Source organism: Spermophilus citellus (assembly GCF_964194105.1).
Source record: "Spermophilus citellus genome assembly, chromosome: 6".
NCBI classification, from domain to species: Eukaryota; Metazoa; Chordata; class Mammalia; order Rodentia; family Sciuridae; genus Spermophilus; species Spermophilus citellus.
In genome coordinates, this window is record NC_138187.1 from 107364095 (window position 1) to 107386509 (window position 22415).

The 22415-nt window shown below is 32.4% G+C and overlaps 1 protein-coding gene across 6 annotated transcripts in view; it reads right to left on the reverse strand.

Annotated features, from left to right (window-relative positions):
• Positions 1 to 22415, reverse strand: part of AKT3 (AKT serine/threonine kinase 3) — a 276038-nt gene that overhangs the window by 251870 nt on the left and 1753 nt on the right. For 3 of the 6 annotated variants that reach the window (XM_081300515.1, XM_081300516.1, XM_081300514.1), the window contains exon 2: positions 12576 to 12733. In XM_081300515.1, coding sequence (XP_081156641.1) covers positions 12576 to 12621 — 46 coding nt within the window. In that variant the 5' untranslated portion in view covers positions 12622 to 12733. Of the gene's footprint in view, positions 1 to 12575; positions 12734 to 22415 lie in introns of those variants that run through there. The other 3 variants (XM_081300518.1, XM_081300517.1, XM_081300519.1) reach the window with 2 other exon arrangements.

The window sequence follows — 22415 nt, forward strand, 5'->3', positions numbered from 1 at the left end:
AAAAGAACAGAACATCATTTCTCAGTTTTTTCCTTGGTTCACACCCAACGACCTCTTTAGACATTTTCTCCCTAATTACTGTACCTCCTCTTTGATCTATTTATATAATGTGACCCATTGGAGAGCCACAAACAATTATACCATCTAAGTTTTCTTTTTACTCTACTCTAAGAACAATTATTGCTCTTTGAGGGAATTATTACCCTTACTGAAAATGCATACTGACAGAGGAACATAAATGCATACTAAAAAAAACAAAACCTTCAACTAACCCAAAAGAAGGCACAAAGTTATAAACAAAGGCATTTTTTCCTAAAGAGACTAACAAAAAATATATTATACAACCGTACACTAGTTATGGTTTGGATCTTAAATGACCCTAAAGGCTATGCACTAAAGGCTTGGTTGTCAGCGTTGGCACTATTGGAAAATGGTGAAACTTTTAGGAAGTTAGAAGTTAGATCAATGGGGATGTGCCCTTGAATGGAATACTGGGACCCCAACACTCCCAACCCCCACACCCCACCTCACCTCCACTCATTCTCTTCTGTCCTTCATGTGTAGTTTCCTCTGCCATGCACCACTCCCATGATGGACTATCCCACACTGAACCAAAGGCAACACAGCCAAGCAATCATGGACTGAAACATCTGACACCATGAGCCAAAAAATCTCTCCTCCTTTTAAGTTATTTTCTCAGGTATTTTGTTGCAGCAATGAGAAGCTGACTAACAGAAGATCTACTTTCAACTATATCAAGAACAACATTTTAAAATTTTTTTTTAATTTAATTTTTTTTAAATTTTAAAACATTTTTAGGAAGAAGCATAATTAAGACAATTGTAGACAGATAAATAGAATATTTAAATCTAAATATTTACTAAATATTTTTGAGGCAAGAAAACAAGAAACAAAGAATAAATGACATGAAAACTAATCCTATCAATAATTTTATTAAATATGAATAGTCTCAACAATGCCCAATTAAAAGGTAGACTGTCAAATTAAATTTAAAAAAAAAAGCAAGACCCAAACATATGCCATCTACAAAAGAAGCAATTTAATACAAAATGCTGACAGGCTGAATATAAAAAGACATTTGAAAAAGACTTGTTACCAAGTCTGGAGTAGTTATATTAATATCAGACATATGAATTTCAAAACAAAAGAGTATTACCAGAAACCAAGATAGACATAAGGAGAAAAAAAAAAACAGTAGTACATCAGTAATAAATTAAGATGTATCTATTAACAGAGCTTCAAATTATATAAAGCAAAAAGGCAGAAATAGTAAGAGAAACAGATAAACTCATAATCATAGCTGGAGATTTTTAACACCCTCTCAATAAGTGATTAAACCAAAGGGGGAAAAAATAAACCTGTCAGAAATTATATAGAATGTATGACCCACTAACAACCACTTTGACGAGGCTTTAAAAAAAAACAAAAACACACCCAAAATAGAAAATTTAGGCAGATCTCATGGTGAACCATTGGACAAAAAGTAGAGTGTCCAAATAACTGAAATCCTACAAAGAAATTTCTGTAAGTATAACCAAATATAGAAATCAATAATACTGAGATATCCAGAAAACCCCTACATATCTGAAATTTAAAAACATTATTTTAAATAATCCATAAGTCAAAGAAGAAATCACAAAGGTAAGTCAGGAAACTTTTGCACTCAACAATAATAAAAATACAATATATCAGCCAGCCATGGTAGCACACTCCTATAATCCCAGTTACCCAAGAGGCTGAAGCAGTAGGATTTCAAGTTTTAGGGAAGCCTGCACAATTCTATGAAACCTTGTCTTAAAATAAAACAGGATGGAGACATAGCTCAGTGCCCCTGGGTTTAATCTCCAGAACAGGGGCGGGGGGGGGGGGGGGGAGAAAATTATTAAAATGTGTAAAACAGTTAAAAGCAATATAGTAAAATTAATCTGTAGCTTTAAGTTTATATTTTTTGAAAAGTTAAAATGAATCACTTATTTCTACCTTAAGAAGCCATAAATATACAAATTGAAATAACAAAGAGCAAAAGCAATGACATAGGGGGAAAAAGGATAAAGAAAGTTAACAAAGAAGGGCTGGGGTTGTGGCTTAGTGGTAACCCACTTGCCAGGCATGTGTGAAGCACTGGATTAGATTCTCAGCACCACATATAAATAAATAAAATAAAATAAAAAATAAAACAACTAAAAGAAAATATTCAAAAAAAGAAAGTTAACAAAGCAAAAAGTTAGCACTTTGAAAAGATTAATAAAATGGATAAGCTCCTACTAAGATGATCAAAAGAATATAATTTGCCAATATTAGACTTCATTAAGCTGATATATTATTATAGAGCCTGTAAAACTTTAAGAGAATAAGGGAATATTAAGAAAATCTTTTTTAAAAAATCTTTATGTTCAATAAAGATAAACAACTTGGAAGAAATGACAATCCTTGAAAAATATAGATTTACCAAACATAAAATGAAACAATTTGTGAATAATCCCATGCCTATTAAAGAAAACAAATTCATTATTAAAACTCTTCCCACAAAGAAAGCGCTAATGGAGATGGATTCACCAATAAATTCTATCAAACATTTAAGGAAGAAATACAATCTATCTTATGTAAATTCCTTCAAAAATAAAAGAGGCAAGAATATTTCCCAAGCTATTTGTAAACTACAGATCAATACTCATAAATGGATGGAGGTGATGAAAAACATAATTCTTAGCAAGATATCAGTAAATCCAAACTAGCAATATGTTTTTGAAAATACATGACAGGGACTACGAATGTTGCTCAGTGGTAGAGTGCTCGCCCTAACTTGTGCAAAGACCTTGGGTTCAATCCCTAGCACCACAAAAAACAAAATTTAACAAACAAGCAAAAAGTATATGACAGCCAAGGTGGCACATGCCTATAATCCTAGCTACTTAGGATACTGAAGCAAGAGGATCACAAGTTCCAGGCCAGTCTCAGTAATTTAGCTAGAATCTGTGTCAAAATAAAAAGTTAAGCATTTGCCTAGCATGTACAAAGCCCTGGGCTCAACCTTGCACAAAAAACACAATCAGATGGTTATTCCAGCAAACATAGGCAGGAGATCTTCTGGAAGAAAAAAAAACTAAACGGCCATTAATGATAAAACAAACAAACAAAACCCCACCCAAAACATCAACTCTCAGCAAACCAGGAATAGAAGAGACTTTCTCAACCTAATAAATGTCAGCAAGAGAAAAGTAGCAACATAACAGCTAATTTTATGGTACCAAGGGGGTAAGATAAATGTTTTCCCAATACAAAAAAAGGCAAATAAATCACTCTCACCACTTTCACTGAATATTACACACACAGATCCTACCCCAGGGAAATACAATTAAAAAAGAAATTAAAGGTATAAAGATTAGAAAGGAAGAAACATTAACTGTGGATATTCACAGATGACTTGACCATCTATGTAAAAAATTGTGAAAGTAACTAACATTAAGGGCTGGGGTATAGCTCAGTGGTAAACTGTTGGCCTAACATGCACAAAGCCCTGGGTACCAACCCCAGCACAGCGGGGGGGGGGGGGGGGGGGGGGGATGTAAATAACATTAATAAGTGAGTTAAATGAAGCTGCAAGTTATGTAGTCAATACAAGTTATGTAGTGACTGGGAAGAGCTAAGTGTGTGTAACAGCAACTTTACAATTCTATAACTAACTCTCAACTACATATAAAAGCTTTTCACTTGACGGTTCTCCATTTGGTTCTCCAGGTTAAAATTTTCAAAATGAATATATGGAAACTTTAAGAAAAGTAAATTTCATATTACTGTAAATACATTACTTAAATCACAGAATTTCAATGCCATTAGAAAATAAATTTAATTTTCCTATGTTTATCCTTCTTTTATAACCTCAACAAAGTGAGCTTCTCTAATTTACTATGTGGTTTATACAGTCACTAGCACAGCTCTTTACACTTAATGGAAAAAGCTTGCTGATGAGTAGTAAACAGGAAACCACACTGTCATTTTCTTTTGCCTTAATCACTTTATAATTTGTTTCTAGTCATTTTGAGAATAAATATGAACAAAAAGAACACAAGTATGTACACAGAAAAGGAGAAGGAAAGGCCCTGAGACTAAGATAAGCACCCCCAAAATGTGTTTGTTTTCCGCAACAACTTAACTAAATTTTACTAGACCACAACAATTACACACTACAATAATTCGGCTCACAATCTATATGTTGCCAACATATATTTTGCACAACAGAATTAAGTTGTCTTGTGAGACAATTTATAAACATAAAAAATTTCTAGCTTAGAACTGCCAGGTACTAACACTCTGCTTCATCTAAATAAACCATTTCATAGAATATAAGGCAAATAGCATTCAAAGGACAAACTTTATGGATATCCCTGAACTGGAAAGCATAAGTAATAAGATAAACCAAGAAAAAAGTTGTTTAAAAGCTCAAACTGGTTACATACAAAAAACACAATAGTTCAATTTGTTTGATATTATTACAACAAAAAGTGTTAAGTGATTAACACATACATGCAGCATTTTCAACAATCAACATGTTTTTCCCATAGTTCCAGCAACTAGGGAGGCTGAGACAAGATCACTTAAGCCCACAACTAGCTCCTGAAACACAGCTAAACCCAATCTCAAAAAACAAATCTGGTTTTTGTTTTGGGCTTTTAATAAATAAATAAATAAATAAATAGGCCACCTTTTAGATTTTTAGAGCTGCAGTTTTAAAAAAGTCACATCTTTAAATGATTAACAAATAATACATGAGATTTTAATTTGTTATCAAGGAATTGACTTTCAACATTTATAACAGACTACATAACACTATGGTTTGGATGTGATTTGAATGTCCCCCAAGCACGTACTGTGACTGAAGATTTGGCAAGGTAGTAGAAATTTTGGAACTGGGTCCTTAGGGGCAAGCCCTTGGCAGGTAGTGCCCATAGAATCTCTTTAGTTCTTGCAAGAGGATTATTACAGAGGGAACAAGCCCATCACCTCCCATCCTTCCTCTGATCCTGGTTTCAGATGTGATGGCCTACACTGGCCACCATTACCATCTGCCATCCACCATGAGACCTTCAACAAAAATGAGCTCATGCAGATGCTATGCCACTGAACCTCCAAAATATGTGAGCTAAATAAATAAACACTTTTCTTTGTAAAATAGTTCAGGTATTTCATTATAGTATTAAAACACTGTATTTCTTTGGTTTTTAAAGAAACAGTATTATTAAGCAAATAAAATTTTAGAGATTATAATAAGCCTGTGATTAATATTACTGCAATCTGCTTAATTTTATGATTTAGACCGTTAGAGTTTAAAAGGTTAACTTTCCTATTTTACTAATGAACTTTCTTCCTAACAAATACTACCACTGGCCATAATACAACTAAGCAAGAACAGATCTATTGAGTTATAGACTAATTTTTGAACAAGATACTTTAATAAGAAGGTTATATATATGCAGATGCCACCTATGATAATGGGCAGCAAAGTTGTAAAATAAGAATCTCCTAGGTCAACCAAGGAGAAAAATACAGACAATACTTTTTTTTTTTTTTTTTTTTTTTTTTTTTTTGGTACCAGGGATTGAACTCGGGGGGCAGTTCACCACTGAGCTAAATCCCCAGCCCTTTTTATTTTTTTATTTCCAGACAGCCTCACTAAGTTGCTGAGGCTAGCTTTGAACTTGCAATCTTCCTGCCCCTGGGATTACAGGTGTGTGCCACCACACCCAGTGCAATAATACTTTATTCCATGTCTGCTACATGAATTTTTTATTGTTATTTCTAATACCAACAATACTGTGTTTGTAATAGTATCTCAATAAATACAATTTTTTTCAACTGCTACAGAAAAAAATAGTTTAATTATTGACATATTACTAATAACCAAGATTAGGTAAGCATTTACCCATATAATATCAATAATTAAAACTTTTATTTTCCTTTTCCAAGAAGGCATTTACTGAAAAGCAAATTATTCACTTAAAATACAAATAAAATCAGACTGTATCTAGACAGGAGCTAATTGAAAATAATTGATCCAAAAACCCTTTCCACCTGCTCCTCACAACCTTAAGATCCAGGAAATACAAAGAGTTCAAAAAACTTAACACACACACAAAAAAAAACACCCAATTAATAAATGGGCAAAAGAACTAAACAGGTACTTCTGAAAAGAAGTACAGTCAACAAATGTATGAAAAAATGTTCAACATCTCTAGCAATTGGAGAAATGCAAATTAAAACTACATTCCAGTCAGAATGGCAATTATCAAAAATTCAAGCAATAATAAATATTGGTGAGGATGTTGGGAAAGGGTATACTCATACATAGTTAGTTAGTGGGACTGCAAATTAGTACAACCACTCTCGAAAACAGTGTGGAAAAACCTAAGAAAACTAGGAATAGAATCACCATATGACTCAGCTATCCCACTCCTCAGTATACATCCAAAGGATTTAAAATCAGCATACTACAGTGACGTAGGCACATCAACATTTATAGCTGCACAATTCACAATAACTAAGCCATGGAATCAACCTAAGTGCCCCTCAACACATGAATTGATAAAGAAAATGCGGTATATATACACAATGGAGTATTACTCAGCTATAAAAGAATAACTTTACGGCATTTGTGGGTGAATGGATGGCACTGGAGACTATCATATAAGTCACCCCCCCACAAAAAAAATCAAAGGTCAAATGTTTTCTGATATGCAGAAGCTAATCCAAAATGGGAAGGGGGGTATAATAAAAAGAGGAATAGAAGTTTGTAAGATCAGAGGAGTAAATAAGAGGGAGGGATGGGATAAGGAAAAATCGGTGGAATGAATCTGACCTACATATATGAATACATCACAGTGAATTTCACCATCATGTATATCCACAAGACACTAATTTAAATATATATGTGTGTGTGTGTGTGTGTGTGTGTGTGTGTGTGTGTGTAAACAGTAGAAAAATCAATAGAAGCCAGGCGCAGTGGTGCAAACCTGTAATGCCAGCAGCTTGGGAGGCTAAGACAGTAGATCACAAGTTCAAGGTCAGCCTCAGCAACCTAGGAAGGCCCTAGGCAACCTAATGAGACCCTGTCTTAAAAATAAAAAAAGAAAAAGGATTGGGGTGTAACTCAATGATTAAGTACCATGGGTTAAACCAAAAAAAAAAAAAAAGAAAGAAAGAAAAAGAAAAATCAATAAAGTAGAGAAAAGGGAATTAGAAGGGGAAATACTAGGGACTGAATCAGAACAAATGATATTCCATGCTTTTATAATTATGTCATACTATATCCTATTGTCATATATAACTAATTAGAACCAATAAAAATATATATTTACCAAAAAATGGGCTTCAGAAAAAGTACTAATATTCAAAGAAAGGACTACAATTATAACTTTTCCCCCCCTTTGGGTTCTGGAAATTAAACCCAAGGCTTCAAGCATACTAAGCATATGCTCTATCAATGAGCTATACACTAAGTCACAAATTTTTTTATAGCTTTTCCACATCAATCTCCTTTATTAATAAAATAAATAATTTAAAAACACTTCTGTACACAAATTATCTTGTAGTGCTTACAACCATACCTTGAGGCAGATATATCTATTTTCAAAGAAGTTCACAAAAATGCAGGTGATAATAATCTGCCTAGGGAACATAGACAGTAAATATTATTAAGCTATTTTGGAAGAAATTTTTCAAACCAAAAATAGAACCAAACAACAAGAGGCTATACCATGAAATTTATTTAACTAAAACACAAAATAATACTGAAAAATATCTAAAGGAATAAATTAAGAATAGTAGACAGAGAAAAAAATGTTAAATTTCATTTCCCCTAGCAGTCCACCTAATGTTTTCAAGAGTATTGATAATACCATCACAAATCCTAATTTAGTCAATCTAACTTGTCCTAAATAAAGAAGAAAACTATAAAAATAGAGGACACTACCAGTAAACCCTCTCCTTCTCTCATAATTATACAGGCAAACAGCTATCATCAGACACCTGAAGAAAACTAGCATCTCCAAAAAAAGCACCACAACAAACAAATTGAAAGTCACTGAAAGTGGAGAAAAATCTCCAAAATTTTGGAGCTGGGCTTGATGGCCCACACCTATAATCCCAGGGTCTCAGGAGCCTGAGGCAGGAGAATCATGAGTTCAAAATCAGCCTCAGCAACTTAGTGAAGCTCTAAGCAATTCAGTGAAATTCTGTCTCTAAATAAAATATGAAAAAAGGACTGGGGATGTGGCTCAGTGGTTAAGCATCCCTGGGTTCAATCCCCAGTATGTACTAACAAACGAATGAATAAATGAATGAATAAATAAATAAATAAAAACCTAATGAGTATCCTAAGATTAAAGATGATAGCTATTAAGTGCAGGTGACTATTAAGTACAAGCAGTTCCCAAATATATAAATAGCTGAAATCAATAATTTAATAGGGATAGAAGAATCAAGAAAATTGTCCAGAACAAAAGTTTTTCTTTCTTAAAAAAAAAAGTTTGGGCTGGGGATGTGGCTCAAGCGGTAGCACGCTTGCCTGGCATGCGTGCGGCCCAGGTTCGATCCTCAGCACCACATACAAACAAAGATGTTATGCCCGCCGAAAACTAAAAAATATTTTTAAAAAAATTATCTCTCTCTCTCTCTTACTCTCTTTAAAAAAAAAAAAGTTTAAATGGTAAATCAAAATTTCAAAACAACAGACTGATTCAAAGCACAGAAAAGAGTAAATAAATACAGAAACTATACAAAAGAAGAAATTTAAAAAAAAAAAAAGGCTGGGGTTGGGGCTCAGCAATAGCGCACTTGCCTAGCATGTGTGAGGCTTTGGGTTCAATTCTCAACACCACGTATAAATACCTAAAACAAAGGTCTATCAACAACTAAAAAAAGTATTTAAAAAAGAAAAAGAGATATAAGAGATTTCCTAGAACAAAGAAACTTCATGTTCAAAGGTTCCACCAAATTTTTTACAGGACGAATAAATAAAAGACATTTTACTTTAAATTTCCCAATTCCAATGATGAAAAGGCACAAAAAGTCTTGAGAAAACAAAAACAGGTTACCTACATAGAAATAATTCATTTGAGCATCAAACTTCTTATCAGTAAAACTGGCCACTAAAAGGCAATGAAATACACCCTTCAAAATTCTGAAGGAAAACATATTTAAACTTGAATTCCACACCCAGTCAAGTTCCATATGGGGGGCGGGGGGAGGGTATGAAAGCAAAAAGGATGTTTTCAAGCATTATGCTAACAAGCACTCACACACAGTCTTCCTGAAAAATTAATTCAAGAGGTGCTCTAGAAAACTAAATAAACACCCTCCTACAAAAAAAAAAAAAAAAAAACATGAGGTTCAAAAAAGCCAAGAACTTATTTGAGAAATAAATTAAATAATGTGACAGCTGAGCATGATCTCCAGAAAAGTCAATTCATATTAGAACTTCAATGAACAGTATGATTAAAAAGCTAATTAACTGAATGATTAGGATGAAGTCATGCTCTCTTCTACAAAAAGGGGGGAAATATGGCAATTAGAAAGTCAAGGAAAAACAGTCATGGTTCAAACTAGAAGCCAAACTAAATTAAGACTGGCACAATTTTGAGTACCAATAGAATATAAGAAATTCCTTCTTTCCCTAAGAATCCCATCATACAACATTTTTAGCAATATGTATTACTTACATAATTGTAACATTGTTTACTCCTTTGCACAGTCAACAAATATATACAGTAAATCTTGACAAAATATGTGTCATAGTTGACATAAATTAAGAAGGAAATATGAGGAATTCAAGGGAAAGATGGCAAGGGTTCCTAATTTTTCACAACCTGTAAAGTGCAAGTTTATAGATAACATTCGAATATTTTCTAAAATGGTCCAACAGTTTGACATTTAACCATAAAGTCAACCAAAATTTAAAAGGGCGGGGACAGGTGTAATAGGTATTGAAAGTTCTTCATTTTTCAGAATGAAAACACACAAGATTAGGTAACAAGAGTTATCCACAAATAAAGTTGAATGTATAATATACCAATTAGGATAATGATCAGGAGAAGAATTTTAAAATCTAAAATTACTACCTCTGAGAAGAAAAAATCAAGAGGTAAAAGGATCTTCCCTTTTCAATCTGTACCATTCAGTACTATTCAAATTCTCACATTTATACAACTATTCTCAAACACACACACACACACACACACACACACACAAATTCCCCTTCTCTGACCAATGCAGAAAAAAAAAACTAAAAGAGTTCCTTTTTTTCTATATTCCAAGCACTAGATACTAACCTTCTACATCCTATTTCAGACAAGATAAAATTAATTAGACTAAAGAACCACCTTAAAAACCCTGAAAAACATAAGGACATAGTAACAGATCTACATTTATGTTAGGATTGTCAAATATAGCATATTCTGGGACTGGAGTTGTAGCTCAGCAGTAGAGTGCTTGCCTTGTACACGTGAGGCACTGCATTCAATTTTCAGCACCACATATAAATAAGCAAATAAAATAAAGGACCATCAAGAACTAAAAATATATATATATATTAAAAAAATATGTAGCATATTCATTATCTCATTTAGTCCTCACAACATAAATTTTAGAGATAAGTAAAATTTTAAAAGGTTTATGTTATTTGCCAACCCCCAAAAACCAAGGTATGAAAATTAATATAATACACAAGTTTTAAAATTTTTTTAAAACCTTCATAAGGCACTAAAACCTGGAAATATGAAAATGCTTTCCAAATTTATGAAAATAACATTGTAGAAAAACTTAACAACAAATGGTCAGCCACTCTGGAAGACAGTTTGGCAGTTTTTATAAAGTTAAACATATACTTCTTATAAATACACACTTACCATATGATTCAGCAATCTCCTTTCTAGTTTATTGCCCAAGACAAATAAGAATAACATATGAAGTCAGGCACTCATGTATTCATAAGCAGCTTTATTCATAATAACCAAAAACTAGAAAAAGTCCAAATGTCATTAACTGTTAAACATGTTACAGATAAAGAGTGATATTTCCAAACCTTGGAATACTACTCAACAATAAGAAAGAACAAACCAATGATATTCACAATATGGGTGAATCTTAAAAGTATTATGTCATGTATACATATATGATGTGGTGATGAGAAAAAGAAAAAAGTGTGTCACATTAGATTGGATACAGAGAAAGGATGGGAGAGGAGGGGTGGAGTAGGGAGGATAGGAAGGGCAGCAGAATAGAATAGACAATATGATTGAAGTATGTACATTCCATGTATGTATTATATATCAAAATGCATTCTACTGTCATGTATGACTAAAAAATAAATAAATAAAATTTTTTTTAAAAAGTATTGTGTCATGTGAAAGAAAACGTGAAAGACTATGGATCCCATGATTCCATTTAAATGAAATTCTAGAAAAGTAAAATCATCATAAGAAAGCAGATTAGTGGTTGCTAGGGTTGAGGGAATGAATGAGGACTATGACTACAAAGGGACTTGAAGGAACTTTTTGGGGTGATAGATATGTTCTGTATCTTCAATGTCTGTTACACTACATTTGCTGAACTTACCAAAGTGTAACTTAAAATTGTTTTATTTTATTGTAAGAAAATTACAACTCAATAAGGCTGATTTAAAAGTTCAATAATATACAATCACATTTAATTACTGACAACAGCTTTTCAGCATAGGTATCAGCTATAAATCTTCAAAGAATATGAAAATCAGTATTTAAGAGGTACCTTTAACCAGAAAACAGGAACTAAAAAGTCCTAAAAATGGCAGAGTCTTCATCCTACTCAACTTAGCCATGTGAGTAAACAGTAGTTGCCTAGCAACTAGTCTAAACTCTAGATTTCTAATAAATACATTGACTACATAAGCAGGTAATTTCACAGATAACAAACTAAGCTTTACATTAAAGAGTTCTTTCCTTAATAATAATAATAATGAACATTTTACTTTGAGCAGTAAATACAAAAAATAGATAATGAAAAATAAAAATATAAAACTAAAAATACAAAAAAACACAACTTCTCATTTGGCCTTTTACCTCAAGACTTTACATATCTAATTTATGGAACTGTTGATTCCATGAGTTTGTTGGTGACTCCTCACCCCTTAATTATTTTAAGTCCTTCCTGTGCCACCATCCAAATTTAACTGAATACTTTTATTTATATATTTACATATCATTAAATACATATAAGACCTCGCCTACATATTAAATGATTCTAAAGCTATCTGTGGACACCACAGAAAAATATAGCACTAATATGCATGCACATAATGTACCAGAAAGTCAAATCTCATTTCATAACTAAACCATAAATATTAAAGTCAAGAATTATAAAGAAATCCCTAATAAACAAAATCCTTACATACATGTTATATATCATTTCTCTCTTACTAGACAGCATGTTTAAAAATTTCAGGAAAAAAAGATCAACTTCTAAGACACCACTCACTGTTTAACACGATTACCAACCATATCATTTCGATTTTGTTGAGCACTTACCCCTCTTCTGAACCCAACCTTCTTTCACAATGGTAACATCGCTCATGATGGCTCCCCTATGAGCCCCAAACTTGGAGAAATGGTACTTCGTGGTATCAGCTTTAGGGTTTGGATTCTCTGCTGCTGCTGCCCTTCCCACTCTCTAGTGATGACTCAGCCTGGAAGGAAGTATTGAAGAAAGAATTTCTTTTTTTTCCATTCTTGCAACTCACATAGCAATAACAAACAACTAATTCTTTGTAAATGTCTTCAACTTGCCTGACCTCACATAAAAGTCTAGCTCTTCAAACTGCAGAGCTTATTTATTAAATATTTCTATAATGAATGCACTTCCCTGGTCTTATGACAGATTTAAAATGATAGTGAAACTTTTAAATCTAAGAGATTACAATAAAATATGTCTTAAGAAAACCACTGTCACACCTACACAAAAACATAATATAGGAAATTTGTGACATGTATCTGAAGTGAAGAAAAGATAAAATGAAAGTTAAGTGGCTTACATCTGTTAATTCCAGAAAGTTAAGGCAAACCATTATGAATATTTTTAATTGCTGTACTTTAAGAAAATATGATGTCCTAAGAAACTAATGTTTATGTATTCTTACTCAGCCTTATTCCAGGAAATATTTTAGGTAGATTTACAGTAAGCACATAATGAGAAATCATTTATTTTTTTAAAGGACATGAAGAAAGTGAAACAAAGAGGATATGAAAGTAGAAAAAAATGAGTATTCAAGATGTACTAAGCACTGTTATTGGTGCTTACATTTATCATTCTCAGATAATCTTCAAAACCCTCTTATTGGTACTGTTAGGTCGGTGGCGGCCAGGTACTATTAACTATATTTCATAGATGGGGAAAGTGAGGCTGGCAGAGATTAAACAGCTTACTGGAGTTCTACAGATCTAGTAAGTGATGGGAGTCCAGATATGAACCCAAGCTGACTGACTTCAGAGTCTACGTTTTTAATTGAAAACTACATAGTCTTAAGATAAAAGAAAATCAGAGTAAAAGTCTTTGTTTATGAAAGATGAGCCACAAATTTCAGGAAACACAACAGGTTTAAATATTTATAATAAAAAATGGAAAAAGTTGCCCAGAAACAATTCAATGCCTCCTAGGACAAAAACCAGAAATTAATTTCATGGGTCTTCTTAAGATATCATAAAGTGCAATAATTAAAAGTCCTTAAAAACATCCTTATATATAGTGGTGAGTTTATAGGACTATTTCTTATTATCCCTCTCAACCTAAAAAGGAGTTAAAGGACAAAACTGCGTTACAGCATTTCCACATTTCCAAAGAAGTGGTTCCAGCACACTGATGTTATAGTAGTCCAGGAACAAAAGTATAAATTTTAGATAACCAGAAAAATGGATGTACAGACTATATAACCATACTATCTGTCAACTTGGGTTTTTTTATTGTTATTATTTTGTTGTTGTTGTTGACTGACCTTTATTTTGTTTATTTGTATGTGGTGCTGAGAATCGAACCCAGTGCCCCACACATGCTAGGCAAGGGCTCTACCACGAAGCTACAACCCCAGCCCACTCAACTTGGGTTTTGATTAATAAAACATAGCAGTTAAGTTTAAGATCAGACTCCCTAAATAGTATTGAACTAGATTACAGGTTTTTCTCCAATGCAAATTAAGTGCAGACAGAGCCTAATCATTTAGCAATCAAGAGTCAAGACTAAACATCCTCTGAACTGCCTGACTAGCCTGACAAAGGCTCTGCAGCTTAAAAGAAAACAACCTCTTGTGCCATGATACTGAAGGCAATACCCATAGGTTGGACCAGGACTACTCAAAATCATCATAGGTATCTGCTCTTGTAGAGTCAAAAAGGGTATTAAAATCTAGGCTTGTTTTCCCAAAATATGTTTAAGAGAATACTAAATTAGAGAAATTCTGGAAAATAAAAAAGAAGTTGGGCAAATAAGTTTAGGAAATTTCTACAAACCACATCCTTCTCAAAACATCACTAGCAATGTATTAAATGTTCTAACATGTATAACTTCTTTATTCCAGCAAAGCCTAAACTAATACCACCATACAAAATGTTCACCTAATTCAAGATCAGACCCATTTCACCACTAAAAATGGCACCTCCCACCCCCCCAAAAAAGCATGCAGGAAAGAATCTAATCATCATTTTAATTTGACTGTTTTAACACCCTAAAGAACCCAGCTACATAACACAGATCTAGGTAACTGAAAGGGTTAACTCATTATACTACATAAATAATAAGCTAACACTGGGAAACACTCAGGCAAAATGATGTCTTCAAAAGATCTGTGTGGTAGCTCTTCTCTTTGACAGTACTTGTAGCAAAGAGTCCCACATCTAGTAAAGCCATCTTTTTGTGTGTTTATGTGGTGCTGGGGTTTGAACCCAGGGCCTTGTGCATGTGAGGCAAATACTCTACTGAGTTATATCCCCAGGTCCGTAGTAAAGCCATTCTTTGTGACTATAAAATTACATAATCTGAGTTCAAGAGAATTTTACATCTTATTATTCTTGACAGTGAAAGTGGACAAAGATCAGGGAAATAATTAGTAACAAAAAATAAATATCTAATAAACATATACTTCCTATTAAAATAATTTGCATTATGATATCCTTATAAAGAACACCAAGAAGTATTTTCAAAATTGAAAATAAGTGGACATTTTATAATCGAAATCTTAAAGCTGGAAGGATTTGTATTTTAGAGTTGAAGAAAAAGAAGTCAGACATATAACATGACTTGCCCAAGCTCACACAGCCACTATATGGGAGAACCAAGAGTAGACAACCAGGCATATATGTATGCTTTTTCCACTGGCACTGCCTCTTCAGTACAAAACAATAAAATGAAATACCCAGATCAATCTAAATCAAGAAATTTTGTTTTTCAATGAAGTAGTTTCTAAAAACTAATTTTTTGGATAAGTTTTTTATCAGTGTTTGTGTAAAATTTAAGCTGCTAAAAATGTACATTAAATACACAATCTTCCGGTCAATAATCACAATATTCAGCTTTTAAAACTGCTTCTGGATATTTATTGGCTAAAATAATACCTTCTTCAAAGAACTTAAAAGATGTCATAGGTCAAAAATAAGCAACAAACTATGGTCTTACCCCAAGTCATCTTTCATGTTACTAAAAACACTAGTCTATAAGATGAACTGGAACTTTTGCCACCTGTTCCCTAGAGTACAGCAAACCTCCTTCCTACACTCCTAATTTCTATAGAAATGTGTTCTATCCAGTGAGTCAAGACAAAATTTGGCTTATTTTTCTTTTAAGCCTATTGCATTAAACATTTCACTGTGGACAATCTAATTTTTCCTATTCTTATAAAATGTTTCACACAAAATTCATGGCAGATTCAATACAGAATTAATACAGAGCAGTTACATCAAAGATATCTTCATTCAAGACTATCTGAAGAATTTAACAATAATTATTATATTTGAATGCCATTTTACAATGTACAAAATATTTCACATTTTTTATTTCACTTAATTACAATATAAATTAGTAAAGCAATTTGATAGTGCCAGGGACTTAGATTTTCAACAAATATGGAATAAATGAATGAGTGAATGAATGAACAAAAATGCAGCTTTAGATAACTAATTTTAAAAAGAGGCTACCTAGGTGTAGTGTTGCACACCTATATTTCCAGAAACTCAGGAGGCTAAGACAAGATCACAAGTTTGAGGCTAGCCTCAGCAACTTAGTGAGGCCCTAACCAACTTACTGAGACCATGTCTCAAAATAAAAAATAAAAAGAGCTGGGGATGTGGCTCAGTGGTTAAGCATCCTTGGGTTCAATCCCCAGTACCAAAAAAGAAATAAAGAAAGAAAAGCAGCAAACCACAGCTTAAGCAAACAAATACTGTAAATCAATAAAGACAATGGTTTTATGCTATATTAAAAACAAAACTGAATTTAAACATCCTGGAATTTAATATGAATTTACTATTTACATCTATGTAAATAATTCAAATTATAATATTCTTTCCTATCCTTTAAAGTATGTTTCCTGCAAGATGAGTGTCAGAATGAACCCAACTACTATGTGTAACTCTAGAGCTCTTAATAAAATAAAAAAGATTAGCTGGAACCTTGCCATCCATTTCCTAGAGAACAAACTTCACCTCTCTCCTACAATCCTAACTTTTAAAGATGTGTTCTATCCAGTGAGTTATAAATGACAAATTTTGAATTTTTCTTTTAAGCCTACTGCATTTAAGCATATACCTATTCCATTAATCGCAAGGACTAGAACATGTTAAAACTATTCTTATTTGACATTTTTTTTTGGACAATTTTTGTTTTGATCATCAAGCTCCAACTCCAAACAAAATAAACATCAATACTACCCAAAAATTATCATGGGGAAAAAAAGAGGAAAGAACAGCCTATTTGCTCAATGATATTTTTTAATTTTTTTAAAAGAATATGTTTACATATAGCAATCAACCATGCAATGTTAAGCAATAATTAAACTTCAACTATATGTTAGAATATCATTCACTCAAAAAGTATGTAATATACACAGAATTACTCAGTCAACTATATATTGATTTTCTACTCTGTGGCAAAAATGATATTGAATTAAGGTAAGTATTTTTTAAAATATTTTCCAAACCTATATCAAAATCTGTCAAAGATCTTTCATTTATAAGACCTCATCTGATTCTACAAAAACTCTGTGCAGTAGTTAATGAATCCACAGTATTGAATCTAAGAAAACTATGACCAGTAATGCTGACATTTCCCCACAGTTATCATAGCAAGCTAGTAACAAGTAACAAGAGCAACCACCTACAAATGAGGTCATCTATCAATTTGATATGCTTTCTATCCATTAGTAAAATATGAACTCTCAAATATACATAATTAACATTTGCAAGTAGTTCCGAACAATTTTTATACCATATTATCTTCCAAAAGTACAAGAGCAAAACGTTTTAAACTACATAAAAAATTTAATAACTAAAGTATCACAAATGAAATTATAACAGAAGACTAAAAGTAAGTTGACATACAGTCAAAAGGTGCCTCCAGCAATTCTCTTTCATACAAATAAGAACAAAACTTCATAGGATAATAATTTCCTATATGTTAATTTCTAAGCTAAATGTCAGAATACAATTTAATAACTTTTTCTAAACTATAATAATTCTTAAACTTTGGCTATAATGCTGTCTGAAATGTACTTTTTCTATCACAGTTTTTATATACTGTATATATGCTAACCAAACTGAATAAGAACAACTAATGTTCAAATACAATGAAATATTGCTATTTAAAATACAAATTATGGTCAAAAGTATCCACAATATAATTCTATGGTTTTTTTCTGATTTCAAGAAATAGGTGAAACTAATACATGCCATAATAAGTACATGAGAGGATATAAAACTTCTAATTCTAAAATAGTCTTTCCCTTTTGAGTTGCTACGTATTAAAAAAATTTATATATCATATTCAGTCAGAGGCCCGGTGGCACATGCCTATAATCCAGCAACATAAGATCACAAAAGTTTGAGGCCAGATTCAGCAATTTAGTGAGGTTCTAATTACTTTGGTAAGTCCCTGTCTCAAAATAAAAAATAAAAAAAATTAAAAGGGCTGGGTTGTAAGTATAGCTCAGTGGTAAAGTACCCTGGGTTCAATACCTAAAACAAAACAAAACAAAACACCATATCACATTCAGAAGTAAATTACATAAACCATGTACTATTATTTTGGATTTTTTTCCTCTCATCAGAGCACAATAATACACTTAGTGGAACATTCTTAAAGCCCTCTATCAGAGATTCAGATTGTGATGGTAAAATACTTGAATAGCTATAACTTTCAGACATAATTATCAGTTCTTTAAAACTGTCACTTCTATAAAATACATCTACAAAAACTTAAAGCATTTTTCCTTTTTAGGGCATTTTGAGTGCCATTTAACCAATATGTCCATTATTAAAATCATCAGTTTGTGACTAGGTGATATATTTAATATTCTAATTTAAAACAATTAGGAAAATACTCATCGGATTCCTTTGCTTCATGAACTAAACCACTAAACAAGAGCCAGGCTTAGGGATGCATTCCTGTAACCTCCACTTACTCAGGAGGCTGAGACAGTAGAATCCCAAATTCGAAGCCAGTTTGGGCAACTTAGATATGCCCTGTCTAAAAATAAAAAAGGGCTGGTGATACAGCTCAATGACAGAATGCCCCTGAGTTCAATCCCCAGTTCCACAAAAAACAAATAAATAAAAATAAACAAGCTTCTGATAAATTATTCCATTTTTTTTCTTATAAAAAGTGTCCATTTCTCATATAAAAAGTGTTACTTGTCTCTATGTGAAGGCACCTTGATAACCTAGGTTGAGGACTACCAAAATGTCTTCAGTTATAGCTGGCCACATATTTCTAACATACATCTAAAATCTGATTTGGAGACCATTTTAATCATAAAATAAAATCTATACATACACATTAATACAATTAATATATGGTTCAGTAAATGCCAAAATCATCTTAACAATTTTACCCCAGGCTTAACTGAGAGTTAACCAGTCAAGTCTGAATCCTATAACAAAGTTCATCACAATTGTACATTAGAAAGAGCACTGGACTAACCAAAAAACTTGGTTCCCTGTTCCAGACTCTGCCCTACCCAGAGTAATGCTGTGTAAGATCCCTTTAATTCTTTAATTTCCTTAGTAATAAAGTGTTGCATTAGATGAGCTATTTGAATAGCTCATAATTCTTCCAGAACTAACATCTGATTTCTCAAAATTTATTAAAAATCTGTTTCACATATAGATGGCATCATAAGTGACAGTATCATGATTTTACATAATTCTTGTCCTCAAGAACTGAATAAATAGTTGGGAAGATAAAGCATCAAACAGCAATTCAGACAAAATTTGGTCTAAACTACAATACTGGCAAAACATCTCCCAGCCACTCAAATATGGTCAGAGGCTTTCCTCTAGAGAGGAAAAAAAAAATCTCATTTTAACATTCTCTGTGTCTTCCTTCAGTAAATCTTTCTATTTTCTCTGCAGATTAGCAAAATATACTCACTTAGAAATGTAAAATATCTAGTTGGTAATAAATATAAGCAGAGGACTGATAAAAAGCAGAACTAAAAAAAAACACACCTATAGTTCAAGAACATATTAATGTAATTACCAAATACTATTTGTAGATTACCTGGCAGGAGAAATGAGTTTATATTTAATCTGATGAAAGACTACAATGTTAAAATAAGATGTGTAAGCAGTAGAGGCATTCAATTTGGCATTTAAAACAAATGAAATGAAAAAGAATGTTAATGGGTCAGTCAACACACTTCTGTTTTTTACTATATTGATTCTGTGAAGCTTATTGTACATTATGCAAATTTAAACTCTAAGAATTAACTCTAAAAATAGGCACAAATAAGTTAGAGAAGATGCTAAAGAAAAAGTGTTCCAGAATCAGGAAAAATCAGATTTTTTTATGCCACAGTAAGTATTTTTCTCACATGAAAATCACTTTCAAAAGTGTAGCAAGAATTGCTGTGAAGACAAAGTGAATTAATACATGAAAAGTACACATAGCAGTGCCTGGCACATGACAAATACTCACCAAGCACTAACTAGCATTAACTGGAAATTGGAATCTAGACCATGACAAAACATCTGTTAACACCAAGAAAATTCAGGCTACCCTTCCAGAAAAGTGTACATTGTGTGAAACCAGGATTTTTATAATACTAATACACAAACTGAAATCTGGAGTTGAGGAATAATTTTAAATGATTTAAGTTTTATAACACAAATTTTCTACAGAAATTATCTTAAAAATGCAAGCCAAATTTCAAGAATAATTTGGTCAAAGCAAAATGAAAATGGTTTTTCTGTCCTTGCACATTGTTATTCCAATCTAAATAGTTTTAAATTATTTTTAATGATTCAGACTCATACTTTAAAAACCAGATCCTATCAAATCAAGGTAAAGATCCATTAACATATTAATAGTAAGTGTATCTTAATCATCTCAAGGACAAATTCCTGAACTAACAGGTATTAAAAACCAAGCAAACTGTAACTACCTATCTTCATAAAAATACGAAAAGTTTAAATAAAAGGTAAACTTCCACAAAACCAATTTATAGTTCCTCTTTTAAAAGAAGCCCCAATGGTTGGAAATTTTCATGTTTAAATCAAAAGCTAGAGTTTAAAAAATCTTAAATTTTTACTTTGCAGATTCCATTTTCTCTAAGTTTAACCAAACTTTTTTTTTTTTTTTTTGGGGGGGGGGTTGCAATGATTCTGAAAACAAGTTCTTTCTCACTATAGCAATCTTCTGAATAAAATATAAATATTTAAAATTTTTACTCAAACCAACCCCCAGAACAACATTCCACTCTAATAATTTGTTAAATGAATAAAACCTTAAAACTATCTTACAACTATTTTATATATAAAATTACATAACCAAAAAAGTCCAAAGCAGACCTTTAAGTGTTCTGACATACATAACAACTAAGGATCAATGTCAAGATTATTAAGCTAAATATTAATTTTAAGTTGGAAGACAATTCACTAATCATTACAGAAAGGCTAAGCATGGGAGAGAAAATGAATATGAGTAATGGTGCCACAAATTTTTTGGCATAATTAGTATGTACTTTTTAACTTTAAAATATTGTAGGAAAACATACCATAGAAAATACACAATACAACTGAAAATTAACCACTACCTGCAGTTCATCTAAATTCCAATGTTGTTTCATTCATGTAATGTATGCTTTCCCTGACTTTAAAATTTAAAACTCAAACCAGATACTGGGGTCATCCCAAGTATGAAAACAAAAAGATCTTCAAAGACAATCAAGATTATATATTGACAAAGAAAAAAGTTACATTATGTCTTGCACATAATTGTGTATTCACTCAGATATTATGGAAAAACTAGAAATTTATGAAGTAGCCATTTTCTAATAAAAAAATTTCATACTTTAGACAACCACCTCTTAGAATATTCATATTTACACATATTTTTCAAATGATACTCATTCTAAATCTCATTTCTTAAATCATTTTTATTGAACTAGTCCACCTTTGATTTTTCCAACTTTTCCCTAAGTGAATATATCATCCAATGAGCGTCTACAGAAAACAAAATGCAGTGGTTGTCTAGAGATTTATGGTTCTTCTAAAACTTATGACTTTAGAAAATATGAAACACGTCTAAAGAAATGAGTTGAGGTAATGGTCAATGTACTAACTATGAATGAAAAGTCATTTATATCCTTTAGCTTCAAGAAGCATTTTCTAAAAACAAAGTGTAAATATTTTATTAGTACTAGAAATTATTATAAATGTATAGGTTTAGTTGTCGTTTCTATTTGGAAACTATCAATTACAACCCATTGGGCTTTCAACCAAAATACCTCACTGGCAAAATGAGCTTTATTTTCATAACATTTTTTGATAAGATAAATGTGAGCATCCTAGCTTTTGACGTATGGGTGAGCATTTCCTCTGCTTTCTGAGGACAAACAACCAGTAAATAATAGCACTGGGAAAAACCTAGCCCCAAAGAGTTTCAGTATCTCTAGCCTAAAGGTAGATTCCCGGGAAATCCCAAACAAGGGGTGACCCCGCCTCAGCATCAGGGTATATCACAGCAACCACCGAGACTTCAAGTTTGGGCTCTGAAGGGCCCCACCAACATCATGGCTGATGCAGACTGATGCGCAGGAGGAGGAGGAGGTGGACGAGGAAGAGGCTGGTTTGTTTACTTGCAGCCGGAGCCGCCGCCGCCGCCGCCGCCGC